At 45.0% G+C, this 23,552-nt stretch overlaps 1 protein-coding gene across 4 annotated transcripts; it reads left to right on the top strand.

Moving 5' to 3' along the window:
• Positions 1-9,080: 9,080 nt before the first annotated feature.
• FHL1 (four and a half LIM domains 1) lies at positions 9,081-21,912 on the top strand. Of its 4 annotated transcripts, XM_069464501.1 has the most exons (7): positions 9,353-9,410; positions 17,001-17,182; positions 17,578-17,752; positions 18,343-18,512; positions 19,005-19,191; positions 19,784-19,983; positions 20,405-20,550. In XM_069464501.1, exons 1-7 carry the CDS (start codon positions 9,392-9,394, stop codon positions 20,486-20,488), a joined length of 1,017 nt encoding a protein of 338 aa, XP_069320602.1. In that variant the 5' UTR covers positions 9,353-9,391; the 3' UTR covers positions 20,489-20,550. The 4 variants fall into 4 exon arrangements, with proteins under 4 accessions (XP_069320603.1, XP_069320602.1, XP_069320604.1 ...); XM_069464502.1 differs by lacking the exons at positions 9,353-9,410; positions 19,784-19,983 and adding an exon at positions 9,081-9,141 and having other exon boundaries at positions 20,405-21,912; XM_069464503.1 differs by lacking the exon at positions 19,784-19,983 and having other exon boundaries at positions 20,405-21,912.
• The last annotated feature ends 1,640 nt before the right edge of the window (positions 21,913-23,552 follow it).

The following is a 23,552-nucleotide window of genomic DNA, read 5'->3' as shown; positions in this document are numbered from 1 at the left end:
TTAGCTTTGGGGCTCTGCAGCGAGATCTGTGGACCTGACAATATAGCTTCCCCTCCCCTAGTCACTAACTGTTCATAGGTGCTGGGTCGTTACAGGTTGTCCAGCAGGACAATTGCCATCATAGCATCTGGCCTGTCCACAGGTCGGTTTGATAATAGTCTTCTGACATTCTTCCCAACTCCAGGAGCTTTAACCTGAATTCATCTTGGGGTGGGTATGGGGGATTGACCACAATGGTATCTTTGGTTAAGAATAGGGTAGATGGTGTATGTTTGGTGCCACCCCTGGTACACACCCAAGCTGTGTCAGCACAAACAACCTTATCGCACCTGGGCTGCTGAGTTCTTCCTGTAAGTCGCCTGACAAGACAGGGTCTTTCAGATTCCTTGATGTCCTTAGCATTTATTCAGAATTAACTCACATAATACAAAACTAATCTGCATTCTGAGTGGAGCTGCGTGATGGATATAAGTAGCCTCTTTTCGTTGTTGGCCTTTACGGGCCAAGTTAAGGTCAGAGATTTGAATTGATGGTGGCCTGGCTTGTTACTTAGTGCTTATAGGCAAACCCTAGGCTCTATTGGAAAATCTATTAACTCTAGCCAGAAAAGGTCTAATCATCCACTGAGCTAACTGGGCCAGAGGTAGTAAGAACGTAGGGAAGACTTTTACCCACCCCAAGACTGGGCAGGTGACATAGATGTATTTGGTCTTTCACTAGAGGATCAAAAGAACTGAGCTTTGTTCTCCCTAGGTCTCTAGCATCTGTTCATAAACCCTCCTTGCCCGTGTTGAGTATACAGCTCTGTCTACTGGGCTGTCCTGCTGCCAGAGGCTGATTCCTCTGAGTTCCTAGGCCTCTGAGATTTGCTCTCTGCTGCTGCAATCATTCTCAGGCCCATGGTCCTTGCAGCTGGGCTCTTGGCCAAGATCCTGATCTCTTATCTCTTTTCCGCATATCCGCTGTGAATTGGTAAACTTGAAGATAAATTCTACTTACAGGAATCTGCTGCTTGGGACAGCCACATTTTTAGAGTGTAGTTGAATAAATAAAACATAGTGCTCACTGTGTGCCAGCCACTGTTCTAATTGTTATAAATATTTACTACTTTGTCACAATGACCCTGTTGCTTAGGTACTCTTATTGTCCCCATTTTCCAGATGAGCAAATTGAGTCACAGAGAAGTTAGGTGAAACTTGCCAGTGTCATACAACCAGTAAGTGGTAGAGGCAGGATTCTAATCCAGACATTCTGGCTCCAGAGTCCATGCTCTTAACCACTACACTGTATTCTCCTGAAACTTTATAGAATAGATATGCCCATATTAAGCTCAGGACAGATTTCATATTATTCGTCCTAGAATTAACAATGTTAATTGTACAACCAATCTCATATAAAATTAAGCCTTGAATTTTTTTCATGGAAGCCTTCAAACAGTCAAGGCCCAGTCTAAACTATTTTATCAGGATTTCATTGAATTGTTTTCGGTATCTTAGGCAATCTTGTCTTGTTTATACTAGGTAGATACTTCATCTGTTTGTTCTCTTTGATTATCACACTTCTTGAAAATGAGCAGGAAGGGCTGGGCTTTGAGGTGAGTACGATGTGATCTTTCTGAGTGTGTGTCCTTTGGTGGCTTCTGCCACTCTAGCTGCAGACTTTCCTCGCATTCTACTCACCGGACTTTGTGCTCCTGTCATTCTATTTCATGTACTCGCTGCCTGGCATGGTGAACATATTGCTTGACTTTAAGAGCTTTGAAATCACTCACTCTTGTTCCTTAAGTGTGAGCTGTTTTAGGTGGACTCTCTGCTTCCCCATCCAACCTAGTCCTTATCTCTCTCAGCTCTGTATGGACTACAGCTTCCAAGTTATCTCAGCTGCAGTTTATGGTTTCTTTGATTAGACTTTTGTCGTAGCACAAAAGAATCTACAAAGTGTATCATCTATAAGTCACACAACTATCCCTTTGGTCTCAGAGGCTATGACCCAGATTAGCCTCCATTGATGACTACCAAAATTGAGGGACCATTAACCATACACTACATTCCCAAGTTTGACACTGTCACGAGTAAAGATCCCTTGCTGGAAGCAGATTGATACGGTGCAAGGAGCAGTGCCTTGGGAGTCCAGACACCCACGTTCTAGACCTGGAGCCACTGCTAACTCCAGGGGAAGCAAGTCATCTTTCCATCTTTGGGCCTCTCCCATCTGTAAAACGAGGTGGTTTGGCCTAGATGGTATCTAAGACCATGCCCAACTCTATCATTATGCAGTCTTTATGAAGGTAGGAACAGGTACAGATCTGACCCACTTTATCTTCAGGTCCTCCAAGCCTCTCCAACTTTTGGAGGAGCCTATGCTCTGTCCTCACCATGTACAGATGGACAAACAAGGAAGCCAAACTACCATTTGTGGTAGTAATTTAATGGCAGACCACACACCAACAAGATCACTCTGGTCCTGCCACTGACTTTAAAAAAAAAAAAAATAGTGCCTGTCCTGGCACAACAGAAACACTCTTTCTGCAGAAAGTTATTCATGTTTGCTTTCTCAGACGTGAATCGCTGTAGCCCCCACTCTCCTCGGTCTGCTCGTAAGTACTGCTGTGTGGGATCTGGACTGAGATGTTGCTCGGGCTGACAAATAATGGCCCTCAAGGAAACTTGGCAGATGGAGGCCAAGGGAGGTTTCACTTTAGGTACTTTCAGTCCTCTGGAAACCTGGGTTGCCCCTGCTATCAAAATAGTTGACTCTGTTGCCTAACAAAATATGGACTTCCTGAGAGACATCCAGGTCACTGCTTGGTCTCTTTCCTCGTATCATGCTCACACTCCCACTGCCCTGCACGATGTTAAGTGCAGAACCCAGAGAACCACTCCTCAGTCTTTGCAACTTTGACCTTGAATTCTAGAGCTATCCCTGTTTGGGGTTTGAGAATACCAATGCATAATAAAGTAATGTATTAATTATAGTCATTTGGTAAATGAAGGCATTGTATACTACTAGTCTTGATGGTTCACACCAGGAAACAGGGCTCATGAAGTATTACGGTAACACCTCTGATCAAGGCAGTCGCTCTTAGTTATCAGTAATAAGAATAAAGATATGGATGGAAGCTTATTTGGTTTGTTCTTCTTTCCCGTTCTGGATATTAATCAGCTGGGTAAATGGTAAAATAGGGTCATGGAATGTTTAGCCCTCAAGCATCTATCAGTGGCTTGAAATGTTCATAACAGGTGGGCTTGGTGAATGCCAGGACTTAGCATTATTGAAAGGGTGTTTTGAGTCATGGCACATGGCAACATGGAAATAAAACAGATATATCACAAGTGGGTGGTAGAAATAGACTGGAAGAGAATTTTAACATCTAAAATACGACAAAGATTTATCCCTACCAGCTTCTCGGTTTCATGAAACAGTCATTTTCCTTTGATCTGAGAATCTGTATTTGTATTATATATTTCCTTCTAAAATTCTTTCTGGTTTCTATTTCTTTTCTTCTTTTACTTTTCTGTTTATTTTCTCTTTTAAGCGTCACTTCTGTTTTTCTTTTTAATCTGAGATCATCCCAGTGGCTTGCTCTGATACTCATTTGTTCAGTGTTATTGTGTTAGTGATTTCTGGTTGGAGACCCATAAAAGTGTCTATAGGATGTGGTTGGGATAGTTCTTACATCTTGGGAAGAGTGTAGCAACACAGGAAGGGGCAGACCTTGGGGACAGCAGGCATTTAAAACTGTTACTAATCACTGAACGACATTACCAAAATCAAATGACAGAGGCCATGGCACGTGCTTAAATTCTTAATCTCTGTGTGAATGTCATAAGGAAACCTTCTAAGCCCTGGTCAACTGTGAAATGTACAGGTCTTCAGTAGAGTTAGTTAATATTTCAGGGTGCTTGGCTGTTTACAAGGTTTTTTATTTCGTGTATCTTACCTCATCTGTAACGAGTCTTCCTCTTTTCATAGCCACCCTTTCATTTGCTATGAGATTCAGAGGCCCTTTGGGGAGACATAATTTTAGGTCTGTTTTCATTTGGACTTTGCATGACCAAGTCACCCCTCATGGGGTTCTGGGGGTGCGCCCTCGTTTTACTCTTTGATGCGTATGCCATGAATTGTGACATTTAAGCAGTGACTTTGCAAAATTGGACTTGTCAGTAGGAAAAAGTAACTCTTCCCACCTTAAAGATTGACAGGAACATGAGATGGCTGAAGCTGTACTGGCTTTTTTCTGGCAAGAGTACATAGGACAAGAAATACTCCAGAGAGCTCAACATTGAATCACATCATATCACAGTGCATGAATAGATGCCTTAATCTTGCAGTTGGACTTACTCAGGAGAAATTGTTGGCAGAGGGACTGGTGGCCTGACAAAATTATATTGAGAAAAAACTGGCAGTGTATTAATTTGTGAGTAGTAGGCATAAGGGAAAATGTAAAAAAATTAAGACGAAACCACTGATAAATCCACAAAGACTTCACTCCAGGTTGTTATCAGCCCCTTGCCTCTGGCCGTGACTAATGGCCAGTGATTGTCTGAATAAGTTTTCAACCATTTAGAAGTTTGTTCAGTAAAAGGAAAATATAGCAAAGGGAGAATGGTGACCACAAGTCAAGCTGTGAACCAGGAACTCGTGAGATGTGGGCCAAGTGGGCCACCGAATTTGCCATGTTTGGCTCTTCAGTTGCACCATTTTGAACTTTTGAAGTTTGATCCTCCCAGTGGTGTGTCTGAGGTAGGGAGGCTAGGGTTAGGTTGCAGGGCGAGAATACCCACAAATGGGATTCCACCATAGTCTTCTCGTTCTCTCTCAATACTCTTGGATCCCATTAAAGGAGGTTCACCATTGACATCTCAGAAGCAGCTCATTGTAAAGTCCAAAATAAAGTGTCACTCTTCTCCACGCTAGCTCTGCCTCCCAAATTCTCCATCATTTTCCTTCTCACCCAGACTCACAACCTCAGAGAGATCGTTGGCTCCTTCCCCTCCTTTCCATCTAATCAGCCCTTTCAGCCCTGTTCCACAGTGTCCCTTGTCCCTTACATCTAGTCTTTCCTTTCCACACCCATTGCCACTGCCTTTAATTCATTCAGTCTTTCCTTAATGTCTCATCTGGACAATTGTGGGTACCCTTTTGGGATATCTCCTTGCCTCCAGACTCTTCCTCTGAGATCCACCCTTCTTGTCACTGCTCACATTGCTCTGATCTCACTCTTTCTTTGCACCAATTGTGAAAAGGTCCTTCATGCTGTAGCTTTCCTTGCCTTTCTAGCTTTGGGTCCCACCACTTCCTTATATGCTTCTGTCACTCCCCCCTGACACCCCCCCTCCCTTCTGGCTGCATCCTGCTTCTTGAGCAGGCCCTGTGTTCTTCTCATACCTTTGCTCACACTGTACCTTTTTCTTGGAATGCCCCCCTCCCCTTCTCTGCCTCCCCTTCGCTAACCATTCTTCAGGGACCAGGTCAAATGCCACGACATCCAGCAGGTCTTTTCTGATCCCCAAACCTGATGTGATCGCTCCCTGTGATAAATCTCACTTACAACACTTTACACTTTACATCTCTCTTGTAATACTTACCACACTCTGCCTTGCATGGTAGTCATTTTGTTTTTTGTTTGAGACAGTCTCGCTCTGTCGCCCTGGGTAGAGTGCAGTGGTGTCATTATAGCTCACTGTAACCTCGGACTCCTGGGCTCAAGCGATCCTCCTGCCTCAGCTTCCCAAGTAGCTGGGCCTACAGGCATGTGCCATGACGCCTGGCTAATTTTTCTATTTTTAGTAGAGATGGGGTCTTGCTCTTGCACAGGCTGGTCTCGAACTCCTCAGCTCAAGCAATCCTCTCTCCTCAGCCTCCCAAAGTGCCAGGATTACAAGCATGAGCCACCGTGCCTGGCCGTGTATGGTAGTCATTTGTATATTTCTCTTGGTATGCTTGAAAGTAAGGGCTCTGTTTTATTCTTTGTGACCAGCAAAATATCTTACACCACATAGTGGGATATCTGTTCAATAAGTATTTGTCATATAAAATAAATGAATGGATGGAGTGGGATTATATACACAAGAACTCCGTGATAGGTTATAGTGGATCTGTAGAGAGTTGTAGATAAACTCTGAAGTAAATGTTTCCCGGAGGATTACTTGCAAAAGGGAAGAAGCTTAGAGGTTTTGATACCTAGCACTCACTGAAAAATTGTCCTGATTTTGATAGAGTGTGAGACTAGAAGATTTGAAACGTGGCCTTCAGCTACCAAAAGAAGTTGCTCACTAAACACCACTAACAGTATGTAAAGGTGCTTTGTAAACAGTACAGTGATTATTAAGGATATTATTAAACGTCACACTGTTCATGTGTAACAAGATTGGCTCAGATGCCAGTGAAACCAGTGACTCCTCAGGTACCTGCTAAATAACTCGCCATGTCTCTGAACCACTAATCCAGAACAGGACAAAGTTACCAACTATTCTTTCTGAGAAATTGTATTTCACATTGCAAAGGGCTTTTTCTTTTTGGGTTTTGTGAAAAGTCCAGTTTCCTGACTTGAGGACATCTGCAACGGGGACAGATGTCAGAGCAGGCAGTCGTCATGCCTCATGAAGGTTTTAGGAAGGCAGAGTTACCTGGTTGATGTAAATCACAGCTGGAATAAATGCTGTTGCCGTAGGGCTAACCTCCCAGCTCACCCTGGCTCGTCACAGTTGACTAATTCATTGTGGTCAGAAGGCAATTCTCTTGTCTCTGTATTTTCTCCTGTCTTTTGGGCAAAATAGATTTATGCTTATTTGTTAACTTCGTAAAGCTACAAGTCTGTCCATGTCCTGTTGTTGCTTCTCAAAATGATCAGAAACCTAAAGGAACTACCATACTTGGTGAAAGAATACAACTGATGCGTAGCTGGGAACTAGAATTTACTTCCTAAAGGAAAACATTTGGCACACTAAGCTGCTTGTTCACAGCGGTACAAGAGAGGAATTAAAAAATCTATGAGCTCTTCCTAAAAATATACCTTACCGAAATCTAAATTTTGGGTTCATGAAGGTTAATCGTGTAATAAAAATAAGAGCACTTCCTCTAGGTGAAAAGTTTAAGTTTGTGTTAGGGATGTGGCATTGTTACAACTGGCCAGTCTCCCTGCCATAATTTAATCAGGCTGGATAAGAAAGAGACTAGGAAGGGATAAGGGAGGGCACAGTGTTACTTCCCGTCTTTTCCCAGGCTTATTTTTGGACCCTAAAATGTAATAAATTTGCTGGTAACATCCTGGCTTTTATTGTTATGTCATTTTCCACCTAACTGGGAGTTACCGACAATTTCAGCTACCTTTTTAGTATAACTTTTCCGTAAATGTTTGAAGAGCATAAGACTCGTGAAACTCATCCATTCATTTAGCCATGCAGCTTTTACTGCTTTCCTACCGTATGCTGTAGGGACATGAATACAAGCAAAACACTGCCCTGGCCCTCAGCCTAATAGGGGAGATGCATGCATAGGGCCAAGACCAGTGACATGCACTATTAAACAAGACAGTGGCTATAGAGGTACTGGTCCCAAGGCCTTGAGGGCCTGCCCCACAATGAAGGTCTGCTGCTTTCCTTGAAGTTCAATGGCCAAAACCACTTTCAGGATTCCAGGTGGGGCTATGTTTTAGGGGCTTGACTGACACTTTTCACTTCATTCATTCATTCATTCATTTCAAAATTTTACAGGGGTACAAACGTGTAGATTACATATATTGCCTTTGCACTGCCCAAGTCAGAGCTACAAGCGTACCCATCCCAGGCAGTGTGTACCGTAGTTATCAAGGGCCACCTGGGAGCCGGGCATTGTTCTAGGTGCTGGGGCCACAGCAGTGAACACCACTACCCAATCCTTGCCTTTGTAGAGCAGAGGTGGAAATCAGACAATAAGCAAAAGAAATCAGCGTGAGGCCAGGCGTGGTGGCTCACACCTGTAATCCTAGCACTCTGGGAGGCCAAGATGGGAGGACTGCTTGAGGTCAGGAGTTCAAGACCAGCCTGAGCAAGAGCGAGACCCTGTCTCTATTAAAAATAGAAAGAAATTAGCCGGGCATGGTGGCGCATGCCTGTAGTCCCAGCTACTTGGGAGGCTGAGGCAGGAGGATCGCTTAAGCCCAGGAGTTGGAGGTTGCTGTGAGCTAGGCTGACGCCACGGCACTCACTCTAGCCCGGGCAACAGAGTGAGACTCTGTCTCAAAAAAAAAACAAAAAAACAAAAAACAAAGAAAGCAATCAGTGTGATACTTACTGTGTTAGAAGGTCCTAAGGATTGTGGGGAACAGCAAATTGGGGAAGAGGGTAGGTAGGGTATGTATAGGGGGACATGATTACAATTTGAGATAGGACAGTCAAAGATTTCACTGGAAAAGGGGCTTAGAGCAAAGAGAAGGTGGGTAGAGGAGTGACTTTGAGGGGCTCTGTGCCAAGAAAGGTACAGGGTACAGCAAGGAGGCCAGCGAGGCAGGAGTGGTGGTGGCGGGGGGTGCCAGGGATGGGGCCAGAGAAGGAGCTGGGAGAGGACCTTGCAGGGACGTAGAGGCTTTTCCCTCCTGATTACCAGCCTCAGCCATCTGATGGCCCGTGGAGCTTTTACAACATGCTAGGTGGATGTCTCCATTTTCAACTTTAGTTTTACTTTTATTGTCCCTGATGGCGAAGAGAGATTTCGTTTGTGGGACGAAATATCCTCATCGTGCATGTCTTGGGGACATGCACGTCTCCCCCTCTCGCTCTGTTCTACCTGCCGCGGAGGAGCTGGAACGGCTGGAGCCGCTCCCCTCGTCGGTGGTGTGCTGATCGCTGGTACACACCACGGAGGACGCAGAGCTAAGCATCTGTAATGCTCCCAATCTCCATATTCATAGGGTCTAATCCCGCTTAATTATGCTGGTAACACAAGTCTATCTCTTAGAGTTACTTTTATCATTAACAGCACAAAAGTGAATTATTTATACGGCCAACTGCAAGCTCTTGAGGCATATAAAGTAGATTAATAAGGTTGGCTCAGCGTTAAGCTATGCCAGAGCTGAGTCCAAATTTTATTCCGGTACGGGGATGACTTTCTATGTGGCCTCTCTGGCTCTGGAGCTAATTTGGATGCTGAGTAGCCCCGCAGGTATTTATATGTAGCGTTTGGTATTTTTACTGGGTCCTATTCTTCTCCCTTGGATCACCTAAAATGGTTAAGAATTTTCTAGTGGGATTAAGGTTGTGATCTCTGGGGAGGGGTGGGACATCTGCTCTCGGTTATTTTTGTGTTAGCCGCTTCCCCTTAAATGTATGTTCACAAATGAGCCGTAGCCTTATCAGCTGGGTTTGAGGGAAGACTGGTCTTAGGTGCTGCTTCTGAACTTGGTCTCTGAGCCATGGCTTCCCGGCACTCAGGTAAAAACTTCATGCTCTTTAGCTTATATTGAGCACAATTTTGTTAGAGCAGTGAATCCGTCGTTTGGCTAAAAGATGGTTTTTGATTAAATGATTTTAGTCTTGTCTAAATAGTAAATACATTATAGCTTGTCTCTGTTTTCATCCTCGCCTTCTCAGGGTATTTCAAAGACAAAATAGTTTTCTTACTCAAGTAAAATTAGAAGTTTGAGTGACTTATTTTTGAAAGAAACATATGAACACGATACTCTATTTTACATTTTTTCAGGACATCTTATGAAACTGTAAGTGATTGTGTGAGGAAAGAAGAGGTTTTTTTGGTAGGAATTTTTGGTTTTTTGTAATTCTTCATCTTAACGGTGCTTTGACTGTAAGGTGTCAGAAAAAGGTAAATGGAATATGGAGCTGGAAGGAGGAACGTTTTTAACTAAGAAAATCCATAATGACTTAATACATACATCTTCCCTTTTCTGAACAATGTTTTTAATCTTCCTGAGGAAATAGCTACGATCCTTTGGATTTCACAAGTATGTTGTTAATTGTTCATAGCAGAAAAGGAGGCAAGCTTTGGACTCCCTAAGACCATAAGAATCTTCCTCTTGTTTTGTAACCTGACATTAAGGAAGCCCTTTGGCCATAGACAAGACACCCACGGAACAGGGACTGACAGACAACAGCCCAGTTCTCTGAAGCCAGGAGGGTGGCTGTGGCCCTGTTGCCCTCTGCCTGAGTAACAGTTCCCTCTCTTGGAGCTGGTAAAGTCAGACAGTTGGGTAGAAACCAGGCACTTTGTCCTGTCTCCCAGCTTTCAGATTAAGGGATGGAGTAATTACCAGAGGTAGGTTTTGGAGAAATTATTTTTGAAAACTTGTAGTTGCCTGTTGGTATCTATAAGCAATGCAGATACTTTTAGAAATTTCTCTTTTTGGTGTTTTAAAGCACATATGCTGCAATAGAATTCCCTACTTTAATGAATTAATCTGTAATGCCTTCCTTGTTCCAAAGCATTCAAAAGCTGTCTGGTTGGGGTTTTATTTTCCCCAACCCCCAGGAGCTATTTTACAAACATGGTACCACATGCCTGAGATTGTGGTTATCAGCCAACATACGCATTCTCTGGGTGTAGGCAAACTAGTCAGCTGTACTAGTTGTCCTAATGGACCGTGAATGCATGACAACTGGTAGAGTAACTCCCCACTGTATTTACTAATTAAATGACAGGATAGGAAAATAAGTTTAAAGGTGACATATTTGTAGCATACCCAACTTTGGGTTTTAAATTGCCCCAAATGCTTACATCAGTATTGCATATGTAAATCTGGAGGCTATACCAATTATTGACACCTTTTAGGTGACTTTTCAAATCAGGAAATAGCATTTTGTATTGCGTTAGGTTCATAGGTCGATGAATCCATGAAAGCAGAGAGTAGGTTCACGAAAGAGAGAGAAGTCCTCACAGAGAGAAAATCAGTGTTACCCTGAAATTTATGGCCGAAATAGAGGCTCAGATAATTGGATGAGAATCCATTGTTAGTGACCATCCATACACTGAGAGCACAATTCATGGACAAAATGTACACTTTTTTACATCGAACACTTTCAGTCTGCAAAATTATGTAGATTGAATTTTTTTTTACCCTTTGGCCTTCCAGGTTGGGGAGCAGAATAGGGTTGCAGAGGGAATGAAGGTACCTTGCCGTATTATACAGCCATTAATTCCGTTGACCAGCTGCTGCCCAGGGGGCTCCACATACCCGCCAGTCTTCTCAGGGCAGGGATGGAAAGTGAGAGGGGAGGGTGAGAGGGGAGTAATCAAACTGGATTGGCTTCTTAAAATAACTGAAACATGGTAGTCAGACGATTTGGTTGAGGATGAAGCTGAACATTTTGTACTTTAATGACCACCAAATGACTGCCTACTACTTACCACAACTGGAGAAACTGAAAACACATGTTCTCTTGCTGCTGGGTCGGAAGTGCTTTTTTCCCTTGTGAAAGACAGAATGTGCTGCATGTAACACATGCAACATTAAGAAAAATGTCGTATATGGACAAAATGGTACGAGAATAGAATCTGGCCCGGTGGAAATTCAGGGGCACATAATTTTTCGTTTCATCATCTATATCCAACCCTCCTGACACCAGACATAATCTAAAATGGTGCTACTTGTGCATCGGTGACCCAAAAAGGATTTATGTTTTTTTTCCCTAAATGCAGCATACCAGTGAAGTTGCTAATAAAGTTGAATTATTCTGTACATGTTCTGTTTTCAAGGGGGAAAAAACACTTTCTGATTTTTCTGAGAAATTCTATGACAGACTACTTTTCAGCCGTGACTCATGAACTCCGTCTCATTGCAGCTACTTAGGTATTTATTCCCAAATGTCTGACGACACCTCCAGGTGCATTAGTATGTTTGCTACACAAGTGTCCTATTCATCGGCTAAGGCTTCGTTCCATTTGTTGAATGTTCTGAGGAAAGCAATATACCCTTTCTTTAGAAGCCAGCAGCCAGCATTTATCCCTGGAGTCACTAATGTACTGGTGTATTGGACTTAGCAATTAACAGATCAGAAATAACCTGAAATTTTTTCCATTTGGGTTGCTGTTCATTGTTTACACTGTATATTATACCACTCAGGGAAAGCACAAGTTAGAAAAACGCTGCCTAGTCATACATAATATTCACTTTCTCCTAAAATATTCTTATTTTGAGCCACTTGAGCATGAAGGAAAAAATGAACACTACCAAGAAATATATGAAAAAATACATATAAAAACATAAACAAGACTTACTAAATACAAATTGAATCTTCTCTGATGAGAGGTTTATAGTAAAAAAAAAAACAAATATTGCAATGTTGTATTACTTGTATGTGTACATGATTAAAATGAAAGCCAAAACTTTTTATTGAGATACTCAGGTTTATTTAGGCCCCTCTTAGCATGTTGGATGTAGTTCAGGAATTTTCTGAAAGAAGCTTGTTTATTAAGTGAGGAATGATATATATCTTTTGAAGCAGGCATAGAAAGAAAGTGAGGTTACCATTTTAGAATAAATATCTAAAATCTGATCACCCAGCCACATTTCTAACTGCATTCTAAGTAAGTTTCTAAAATGTCTTTTATTAAGTATATTTTATAATAACGGTTTCTGTCTTAGAAAATCAGGGGACAGCTCACATAACCCCAAGGTGTAGGTTAGACTTCAGCACCTTAGGGTCATGTGAGATGGTTTTTAAAATCAGGAAATAGCATTTTGTATTGCATTAGGGTTCCTAGGTCCAAGAAAGCAGAGGAGAATAGTTCCATGAACGAGAGAGAAGTCCTTGCAGAAAAGAAATCAGTATTGCCCTGAAATGGACTTCGTATGGCCAAAATAGAGGCTCATCTCATTGGAACCAAATCCATTTTTAGTGACCATCCACATACTAAAGTTTTAGAAGCTTAGTGGTGGGGACTTATCTGCCACCCAACAGACATATACTGAGTGACTCCTGTGTAAAAGCCCTGGATTAGGTACCCCGAGTGCTTAGTGTATTAGCAGAATTTTCTCTGATAGAGAAATCTTAGTACTAGGTACAAGTGAAAACTACACTGAGATGAGATGTTAAAATTAGCCAAAGGGCTATCCTAGGGCAAACGTGTCCTCGACAAAGACAGGCGGTAAGGGAAGAAGCATTACAATTATATGTAGCAAATGTTTCATTTAATGATGGATGACATGCCATTTCCCAGATAACAGCAGTAGGTTAGGGCAAACATATCTGGAAGTTTGGGAAGGTTAAAAGGCTTCACATTTCATGTACTTAGAAATAGCTAAGGGGATAAAAAAAAAAAAACTTCCCAAAAAGAGAGCCCAAAAGAAGACGTAAAATGCATTTTTCTTTATTCTCTCATCATGTCTAACTAAGGAAAAGAAAGAAAAGGAAAGGCATCTTTCTCCTTATGAAGCCAAAGCTTAACTAACTGTAGCTCAAACACATGTGAGCTGCAACTCAGGATATCTGCATATCCGTCTCAGCATTGTCATTTATAAGCTGGTTACTTAGAGTTGTTAACCTCTTTGAAGATAAGTGATAGCAAAATGTTTTGGTCATATAAAGTTGTGGTATGGTCAGTATCTCGCCAGTAAGAATGTATTACTCTAGCTTCATCCTAAGCACGCTGTGTGAAGGTTTGAAAGAGTTTTGTACCAAATAATCACAAAGTTAGAAAAACATGAGGTGAGCTAATTCAGGTTGCCCAAAGTTCCACTTAATTAGTTTTATTCAAAAAAAAGTATTAAAGTTCATGAATGTGACATAGACATTGTTAACAAACTTTATTTCTAGCCTGTTTACTTATTAGGCAATAAAGCCAACATTCCTAGAAGTGCCTATTTGATCTTGACTAATAAGTGTTTCCACACACATAAAAAGAGTCAAGTCAACTGTCGAAATCAATTCTAAAAGAATATGCCCTTTGAAATCTATTTCTCCATCTGGATTCAGACTCTGGGTTTAAGTATACAGTGGTAGGGAATATGAGGTGACCCTGGATTTTTCATACTACAGAAGGAAAAAATAATATCGCCTAAAACTGGGGCTCAAAAATACCCAGAGATGAGACTCTTTTCATTGGTACGTGGGGTTGATTCATTTAATTTTCTTTTTGCTTGGTTTAAGACCCTGTACTATAGGAATGATGCAGTAGTGAGCAGCTTCATTGAGTGATATTTTCAACACACTTTGGTACGTCCATGTTCATTGGTGGGCCATGGATTATTTTGTCATCTGGATGCCTAGAAACTCTTTTGAGTGAGTCATGTTCTAGAACAATGAAAGTAACCAATGAGCAACTTGGCATTGGTAAACTAGCAGTTGAAAAAGTTATGTGGCTTTAAAGCGGGACAGGCTTCGCACGTAACATCTCTCAGGTACTGTGAACTGCTGTGCAGTTTTCCTTCTCTTCAAAACCTCTAAATACCTCTGACTGGAATTCATTGTGTTCTCTAGTGTTATTTCTTTTGTATGACACTAATAGATATTATTTTTACCATAAAGCTGGGACTCAAATATCAAGAGGTGGGACTCCTCTTAGGTGGGACTCTGTATAGTACTTTAATGTAGAAATCTTTGGTATTCATTTCTGCTTTGAAAGATATTAAAAGTGAGTGACACTGAAATAAATAGGTTCAAAGTTGTATACTAAATAGAGGGATTTTCAAATGTGGTCAAGAAGGTAGTCTCTGAAGGGCTAAACCAGCCTTGGTTACTAGCCACGCAGTAAGCCAACGCTGTCTAATCTTACAAATTCTCTTTTCCTACCAGATGGCATTTAGGATCCACTGATAATTTAATTTCCTGGCATTTAGTGTTCCTGGAGATTTATTTGGTTTTGTAACTCAGCTCTTCACAAGAAAGCAAATGTTTGTTGAGGGCAGCAATCCCAATATGGCAAAGCTAAGACAGGGATTTTCTGTGACACAGGAAAGACCAGCAAGAATGGATTCAGGAGAGTGATTTTCCACGTCACTGGGGCAGTACTTTGGTCTATAGACAGGGAGGCTAAAGGCAGTTTAAAAGCTCCCTTACATAAACAGCGAATAGTTCAAGGAGGTAGGCCCTGAGTTCATTGTTTCTAACCCAGTTACATAAGGGAACATCCCAGCTTGCTTTTTGGGGAAAAGTGCAAGTTAAGAGCCCTTCTCTGGTCTTGGTAGGTCCCTTAATTGTGACACAACTGTCCCTAGCAACTGTCTTGCCAACTCTCTGGAGATGAGGGGGATCTGTGTGTGTGTGTCATGAGGAGGCAGAAGGCGCTGTGATCTGTTCATTGGCCTGGTATCCTTTGTTTAGAGGCTGGTTTCAGGCACTGACGGGGGTTCTGAGTGAGAGTTCAACAGCCTTTGCCCAGGCGGGTGCTGAGACGCAGGGTGTGGTTTCCTTAGCTCATTCTCTGCTATTTGGTTGCCCATGGCAACAGGAGCCAAACAACTTGTACATGTGTTTGTATATTAAAAAAAAACTGGGAATGGAACCCAGAGCGGGAGTTTGGGGCTGTTCAGTGAGTGAAAGAGCTGCGGTGAGTACCAGGCAACTGCTCCTTTCTTTTCCCTCATTCTTTCTCTCTAAATTACACCCTGGATGTTTGCTAGCACAAGAACCATGTTTGTGGATAGTTTGAAAAAATAGCCTCAGTTCTTGTGTTTCCTGCACAGATGAAATAATTGCTGTTTATTTACCCGTGTAAATTTCTTTTTCAGGGGGAGAGGAACAAATTAGCATATGTTTAAAGAAGTTGAGAGCTAATAGAAACTCACTTTTTGGTGGCAGGATTCCGTAGGAAGTGACTTGGCAGAGGGGGCCGCAGAATGCCTCAGCAATGCTTGGATTGCAGGCGTGTTGTCTAGGGCACAACCCGGGAGCGGGCTGGGGAGGGAATAGGATTGTTCCTAAGAAGGGAATGGAATGGATTCTTGGAATAATCAGTTTAGCACTTTTTAAAAGTCACTTTTCTCCAGATTATACTTGAAAATTGCCATTTTGAAAATAGCAAATGTCCCAAATGGTAACTCTTCTGTGAATACATTGATTCTCACTTGCTTGACCCAAGGAGGATTTGATTTTGGTCACAAAACCACACATCTCTGTGACAAATAATTCACAGTTGTGAAACTTGCCTGTACCAACGGAGAATACCATTTTTAGAAATCTTCTGTTGCTATATTGCTCAGGCCTCAAAAGTCAGTAAACTATCTTGGACAAAACCCTTTAGGGTCTATTCAGGGATTAAAAACTTTTCTGCCAGATTTCAAGTAAATGTAAACATTTTAAACAAACGAACGAGGCTTGCTTTCGTGCCTAGTGTAGTGTAGAGTGGGCTGTTTTTGTTCAGATGAATAGAATTTTATAGATAGGAGGAACATGGGACCTCCAGAGAACACTGTCCCCTCTAAAAAGTGACGGAGGAAGAGCCAAAAGCTGGCAGGAAGGCGTCTGGCTTGCGAGGAGGTGGGTGCCCGCCTCCTTCTCCGGGCTGCCGGCGCTGCCTGCCTGCCCGCGCGCGGCCTCTTTCCCCGAGGAGCTGCTGCTGCAGACGGGCGCCTGCCTTCCCGCCACCCCTTTGAGCCTCTGCCCCACGCTCTTCCTTTGTGTAAAACAGTTTCTTCTTTCCTGTCTGTTCCATCACACCCTTTCACTCCTTCAGGTCACTGTTCCCAGTGACCGTACTTCCCGGAATCCCTGTCTGGCGACTCCAGCCCATACAGGCCTGGATCCAGTTGTCCCCCTCCCTGTCCTTTGCAAATCAGCAAGGTGGTACGTCTGAGCAGGGCTTTCTGCCATCTCCGCAGGGAGTCACTGGCCATTGGCCTTCTGGCGCCACGGGGCACTTTCTTCATAGCGAAGTGTCTGTTGTCTTGGTGCCTGGTGGCCAGCTGGGCTGAAGGGGAAGCTGGGGAAGCTGGGGAAGCTGGGCCCTGGTCCCCAGACCTCTGAGGATTTTGTGGGCCACATGCAGCATTGCACAGGTGCCTCTAAGAGCCACCACGGCAGGGCGCTCAGGTGTTTCCGGTGCTCACTTGTTGTGTCTACTTGCCCCCACAGGTCCTACCAGCTACAAGGTAGGCACTATGGCCGAGAAGTTCAACTGCCACTATTGCCGGGAAGCCCTGCAAGGGAAGAAGTACGTGCAGAAGGATGGCCATCACTGCTGCCTGAAGTGCTTTGACAAGTTCTGCGCCAACACCTGCGTGGAATGCCGCAAGCCCATCGGTGCGGATGCCAAGGTAACAGCGTCCCCATGTGCCCACGGGCAGGCTGGGCTTTGGAGAGTAGTTTGCCCACAAGCGTGACAGCAACAGCCTGCCTTTATGATTTGCCCCATCACCGCAGCCACCTTGAAGAAGCCTCCTGCAGCCCCCAGGCCGCAGTGTCCCTAGCAGTTTAATGAGGGCCTGGACTAGATGGGTGCTGAGCCCTCGCCAGCTCTTTTGGTTGTGCTCTAAATATTTCAGGAATTGTGAGGTTTTTTATTATCTTCACCTTGGTGTCCCTCTTGTTACTTGTAAGAACAGTTCAGGAGTCAGCCTGATGGGCGAGCTACTGCCACTGTCCCCGCCTTTCCCCCCGCCCCGACCCCGTGCCCCTCACGGCGGCCTACCCCCTCCTGTTTGGTTTCCAGGAAGTGCACTATAAGAACCGCTTCTGGCACGACACCTGCTTCCGCTGCTCCAAGTGCCTTCACCCCTTGGCCAATGAGACCTTTGTGGCCAAGGACAGCAAGATCCTGTGCAACAACTGCACCACTCGTGAGGATTCCCCCAAGTGCAAGGGGTGCTTCAAGGCCATTGTGGCAGGTACTGCCTCCCCCTACCCCGGGGCTGCCAGGGAGGAGGCCCTGAGGGAGACGCGGGCTTGCTTGTCACAGTGGGGCTAACGTTGCTGTGAGCTGCTTTGAGGTTTTAGCATATATATGTACACATATACATACACGTATATATGCGTACACATATATGCTCGCACACACGCACACACTCGGAGACTAAGGAACACTGGCGACAACAGCCTGTGGCAAGAGAATGAAGTGAACAGTATGTAGCGCTTTCTCATTTGGGTGTAGTAAGTGATCAAAGCATGCTTCTTCCTCAGGGTGGGATTCTGGGCCAGGCGGTCCCCAATGTAATCTCTGTGTGCACGCAGGGTGTAGAGGTGGGGGAGTGGGGAATCAGGCATTGAAGGCCCAAATAGTAATGCTGGGGTCCCCGCCCATGACGGAAACCTGGGTTGGCACAACCTCAAGTAGGCCGTGGGTAGGTTAGTTGGAGGCGTGAGGCCAGTAACTGCAGGGCCTGCATCCCTTCACCTCCAGAGGGCCTGGGAGGGAGCCGAGTGGATGCAGCCCCCTGCAGAGCCTGTCAGTGGGGCCATCCGATTGCTTTCCCTGCAGGAGATCAGAATGTGGAGTACAAGGGAAGTGTCTGGCACAAGGACTGCTTTACCTGCAGCAACTGCAAGCAAGTCATTGGGACTGGAAGCTTCTTCCCGAAAGGGGAGAACTTCTACTGCGTGACTTGCCACGAGACCAAGTTTGCCAAGCATTGCGTCAAGTGCAACAAGGTATGTTTTCCAGGGAGTTCTGTGTTGACCATTGTTCCTAGAAGTGTTTGACAGTTTGCAGAGCACTTGCACACACACTATCCCATTCCATCCTCACGACAGCCCTGTGACGCGGGAATTATTATTCTCGTTTTACAGATGAGGAGGCTGGGATTACAAAGCAGTGCCGCAGCCGAGTCAGGCTGTCGGTGTGCCCGCCCACTCCGGTGGCGCGGGTGGCCTGCACTGTGCTCTGAGCCGGGCAGCCCAGGCTCCAGAGGCCTGCCTCTGCCACTCAGTCCCTGCGTAACCTCGCAGAGGGGCTCGCCTTCTCTGAGCCTTGGTGTCTTCATCTGTAAAGTGGGGATAATAATAGCCCCTGCCTCCCATGGCTGTTGTGGAGATTAAATGAGATACTGTATACCAAAGCGCCCAGCACGGTGCCTGGCACGTAGTAGGCATTCAACAAAATGGTTGTTGAATCTGAATCCGGTGCTACACTCCCTGGTCTAGGCCATCACATCTGGAGGAATCACTTACCAGGATCAGCCCTGGCATGCCGATTGCTTTGTGTGTGTTACCTGTTCTAAGAAGCTGGCTGGGCAGCGTTTCACCGCTGTGGAGGACCAGTATTACTGCGTGGATTGCTACAAGAACTTTGTGGCCAAGAAGTGTGCTGGATGCAAGAACCCCATCACTGGTAGGCTAAAGAGTCCTTGCTAAGTCTGCCAGGCTAGGTTTTACGCATGGTAACCATCTCTCATTTTCCTATGTCGTCGGTTTCATCCACAAAGGCTCCCAAAGAACGCCCTTCTCTCCCCACCATTGTGGTCCCAAAGCCCCCCCCCCCAAGTGCTTGGATTTGTCCCCCAGGCCAGGCTAGCCTTTGCAATGCAGAACACTTCCTGACTACTGCTGACTAACTTAACAGTGCCGAGTTCACGAGCCTGAGACCCACAGCCACACTGTCACTGCGCAGGGGATTCTGGCGGGGGGTGGGGGGCGGGGATGGGAGGAGGGTGGGAAAAGGGGGTGTGGGAGGGGGAGGGAGGGTGGCTGGAGAGCGATAACCTGGGATCATAACACCCCATAGCTGAAAGCTAGTTCAGAGGTGCCTTTTGGCAGGTTTTTTTTTCCTTTTTTTTTTTTTTGCGATCAGCAAAGCTAATCACGTCATTCCTCATCTCGCGGCCGCGGTCCACGTGCCCTGGGCCCTTTCCCCTGCCTCCAATTTTCCCATCTCCCCGGGGAGCCTTGAAATGTACATTTGAGAAGACTTTTGCCATCCTCAGGGAAAAGGACTGTGTCAAGAGTGAGCCACCCAGTCTCTAAAGCTAGGAAGCCCCCAGTGTGCCACGGGAAACGCTTGCCTCTCACCCTGTTTCCCAGCGCCAACCTCCGGGGCAGGCATCCGGGTGGAGAGAGGACTTGTCCCTCGTGGGTGGTGGTTCTTTATAGAAAAAATCGAAGCTTAGCAGCTCCTCGAGGCCCGGTAAGTGCACACCCCGCGAACAGCCCAAGTTTGCCTCCTGGTGGCCACTTTGATGCCATGGTCCTGACCTAAATCAAAGAAACTGGTTATGCTGGGAGGTCGGTGCGCGTCACAGGGCAGTAGTAGCGCGCGGTGGCATGGGAACGTGGGGTCTTTAAATCAGGGAAGCCCTTGGCTGAGCTCCGGCATCTTCTCAGGTTCTGGAGAGCTGTAGCAGGGTCGCGGCGGCGTGGGGGACAGTGGCAGCGTGGGGGACCGTGCACGATGGAGCAGAGGCGGGGGCTGGGAGCCAGGCAGACACTGGCTCTGTGTGCTTGTCGATCTGTGAACGGGGCAAGTCGTCATTTTATCTCGCTGAATCACGACTCTCTCACCTGTATTCATTCAGCTGTCTCTCTTGTTTTCTTTTGTTTTTTCCCAGGGTTTGGTAAAGGCTCCAGTGTGGTGGCCTATGAAGGACAATCCTGGCACGACTACTGCTTCCACTGCAAAAAGTGCTCCGTGAACCTAGCCAACAAGCGCTTTGTTTTCCATGAGGAGCAAGTGTATTGCCCCGACTGTGCCAAAAAGCTGTAAACTGACAGGGGCTCCTGTCCTGTAAAATGGCAATTCAGTCTTCTTCGCTGTGTCCTAACTCTCTGCCCTACACCATCTATAAGGGCAGAGTGGTCTTTCACCTCTTTAAAGTTGCTCCTTCTGTCTTTTCACCCATTTTACAGTATTACTCAAATAAGGGCACACAGTTGATCATACTAGGATTTAGCAAAAAGCAACCCTGCAGCAAAGTTAATTTCTCTCCAGCTGCAGTTAAAAAACGAAAACTTAGATAGATTGACTCTTCTGCATGTTTCTCATAGAGCAGAAAAGTGCTAACCATTTAGCCACTTAGTGATGTAAGCAAGAAGCATAAGAGATAAAAACCCCCACTGAGATGCCTTTTGTGGCTCAGCTGGGACCCACCATATAGTCACACGACGCGCAAGAGTTGCAGCGGCTGCTCCAACTCACTGTTCACCCTCTTCTGTGAGCAGAAAAGAACTTACTGGCATGCATGGTTTAACTTCCTCATCAAAACTCTTTACCTTCAATCTGTTCTTTTGTGCTTTCCAATGACTAACACGAATTTCCAGAAAATTAACATTTGAATTTAGCTGTCATTCTAAACTGACCTTTCTCCTGTACTAACTTTTGATTTTCGTGTGTGGCATGTTTTCTAAGCGTTCCTACTTTAAAGCATGGAACGTGCAGGTGATACGGAGAGTGTAGGCAGACCTGAGAAAACGAGCCTGTTTCAGAGGAACATCGTCACAGAGGATACTTTCGGAAGCTTAACAAAACTAATCCTGCTGTCCTTTTTATTGTTTTTAATTAACATCTTTCGTTTGAATTAATAGCAGAATATTTTGTGGGTTTGGAAACTTGCATGAAAATCTTTTAGCCCCCCTCAGACGTTCCTGCAGTGTTGAAATTCATCCTACAGAAGTAACCGTAACACTCTAGAAGTGTAGCTGAGCAGGCGCCAGGGCTGTCATCAGCATGGATGTGACATTTCAAAACAGTGACTAGTTGAATCCCTTGTAACATAGTAGTTGCCTGCTCTTTGTTCATGTGTTAATGAGGACTATAAGTCCCTTCTCTTGTGATTCCTAGGACTTTCCTCAAGAGCTTAGCTGGATCTCTGGGGGAGTGGGGAGGCCACCGTCCTCACAGGCAGAACCAGATTCCACCTACTGCTTACCTGAAATGCAGGATCACCTACTTGCTGTATTCTACATTATTATATTACATAGTATAATGAGACAATATCAAAAGTAAACATGTAATGACAATACATATTAACATTCTTGTAGGTGTGGTTATAGAAGCTGATGCCTCATTTCTACATTCTGTCATTAGCTGTTATCATCTAACGTTTCCGTGTATCCTTACAGAAATAAAGCAACAAATAAATAATTTGCCTTCTGTCTTTTAATTCTGCCCGGCGCAATCACTATAAGGTTGATAGTACTAACCCAGAAAACTGAGTGACTTTTTTCCTTTAAGAATTTACTCAGTCCAGTGCAATTGCATGGAGCATAGGAATTACAAACAAACCAAACCTGTAAAAACCTTTGGGTCCAATTAAAAAAAAAAAACACCCAGAAACTACTCTGACCCAAAATAGCATTTCCTAGGTTTTCACATCGCTGGAAAGGGATGAATTGATTTTCTTTGGCCAGGATGGTGGGGACTGGGGAGAGAATCCCAGATGAAGCGTGTCACTGAGAAGCCATCTCGGCCCGTTTGGTTGGGTGCCTTCTCATTGGCCCTTCCCCTGGTGCCCTCTGGAGCCCAGGGTCCAGGCTGAACACTACCGTTCTCTCACCTGCAGCTGCTCCCATCGTCTGGCCTCAGTGAGACCCTCACTCCTCCTAGGGGATGTGGCTTATTGGGGATGCTGCTTTTTTGGGCCCCTGTACTTCAGTTCAGTTAGGGGTGAGGGGTGGGGAGGGTGTGGGCAGAGGTGGAAGTTGGTCTGGCACTTCTAGATCAGCACAGCACACTGGGTATTTGGTTCGCCTTGGATGCTCATGTTCTCTGGTCATCTAACCCGCTCATGCCCATGTGGTCCTTTCAAGACAGCACAGAAGGCCCAATGCAGCAGGTGTGTGCTGCACTCTCCTCCTGGTGGAAGGGTCCATAAGCCACAAGGGCACCTCATCAAACTACGTGTCAGCGACAGGCACAGTGGGGAGGGGGCAGAAGGATCAAAGGGAAAAGCCCCTTTTGGTGCTAACATTTGCCTTCTGAGAAGGGACGCAAAACCTGTCAGCAAGAAACCATGAGCATTTTTTTTTTTTTTTTTTGAGACAGAGTCTCACTCTGTTGCCCTGGCTAGAGTGCCGTGGTGGCAGCCTAGCTCACAGCAACCTCAAACTCCTGGGCTCAAGCGATCCTCCTGCCTCAGCCTCCCGAGTAGCTGAGGCTACAGGCATGCTATTTTTTTTCTATTTTTAGTAGAGACGGGGGTCTCACTCTTGCTCAGGCTGGTCTCGAATTCCATTTTTTTTAAGGTTTTTTTATTTATTTTATTTTATTTTATTTTTTAAGGCAGAGTCTCACTCTGTTGCTGGGCTAGAGTGCCGTGGTATCAGCCTAGCTCACAGCAACCTCAAAGTCCTGGGCTCAAGCCATCCTTCTGCCTCAGCCTCCCGAGTAGCTAGGACTACAGACATGTGCCACCATGCCCGGCTGATATTTTTTTTCTATATATTTTTAGCTGTCCAGATTATTTCTTTCTATTTTTAGTAGAGACAGGGTCTCGCTCTTGCTCAGGCTTGTCTCGAACTCCTGACCTCAAGCGATCCTCCCTCCTCAGCCTCCCAGATTGCTAGGATTACAGGCGTGAGCCATCGCGCCGGCCAAAACCATGAGCATTTTTAAGAACATGGAACACCGTCTTGTTTATGTCTCCCTAGAGAAATTAGCTGTTAAGACCTTTAAACCTGTGAGGAGCCTAGTCATTTGGGGCCCCGGGGCACAGGGGTGGTTGGGGAATTGAGAGCAGCGGCCCCCTCTGCTCCTGGGCT

This window comes from Eulemur rufifrons, chromosome 30 (genome assembly GCF_041146395.1).
Source record: "Eulemur rufifrons isolate Redbay chromosome 30, OSU_ERuf_1, whole genome shotgun sequence".
Lineage (NCBI taxonomy): Eukaryota > Metazoa > Chordata > Mammalia > Primates > Lemuridae > Eulemur > Eulemur rufifrons.
This window is presented reverse-complemented; position numbering and strand designations above follow the sequence as displayed.

Excerpts from the sequence above, each read along its gene's own strand:
- FHL1 (XM_069464501.1), top strand. Across the intron at positions 18,513-19,004 it reads ATTGCGTCAAGTGCAACAAG|GCCATCACATCTGGAGGAAT; the intron begins GTATGTTTTCCA and ends TCCCTGGTCTAG. Across the intron at positions 19,192-19,783 it reads ATGCAAGAACCCCATCACTG|GGAAAAGGACTGTGTCAAGA; the intron begins GTAGGCTAAAGA and ends TGCCATCCTCAG.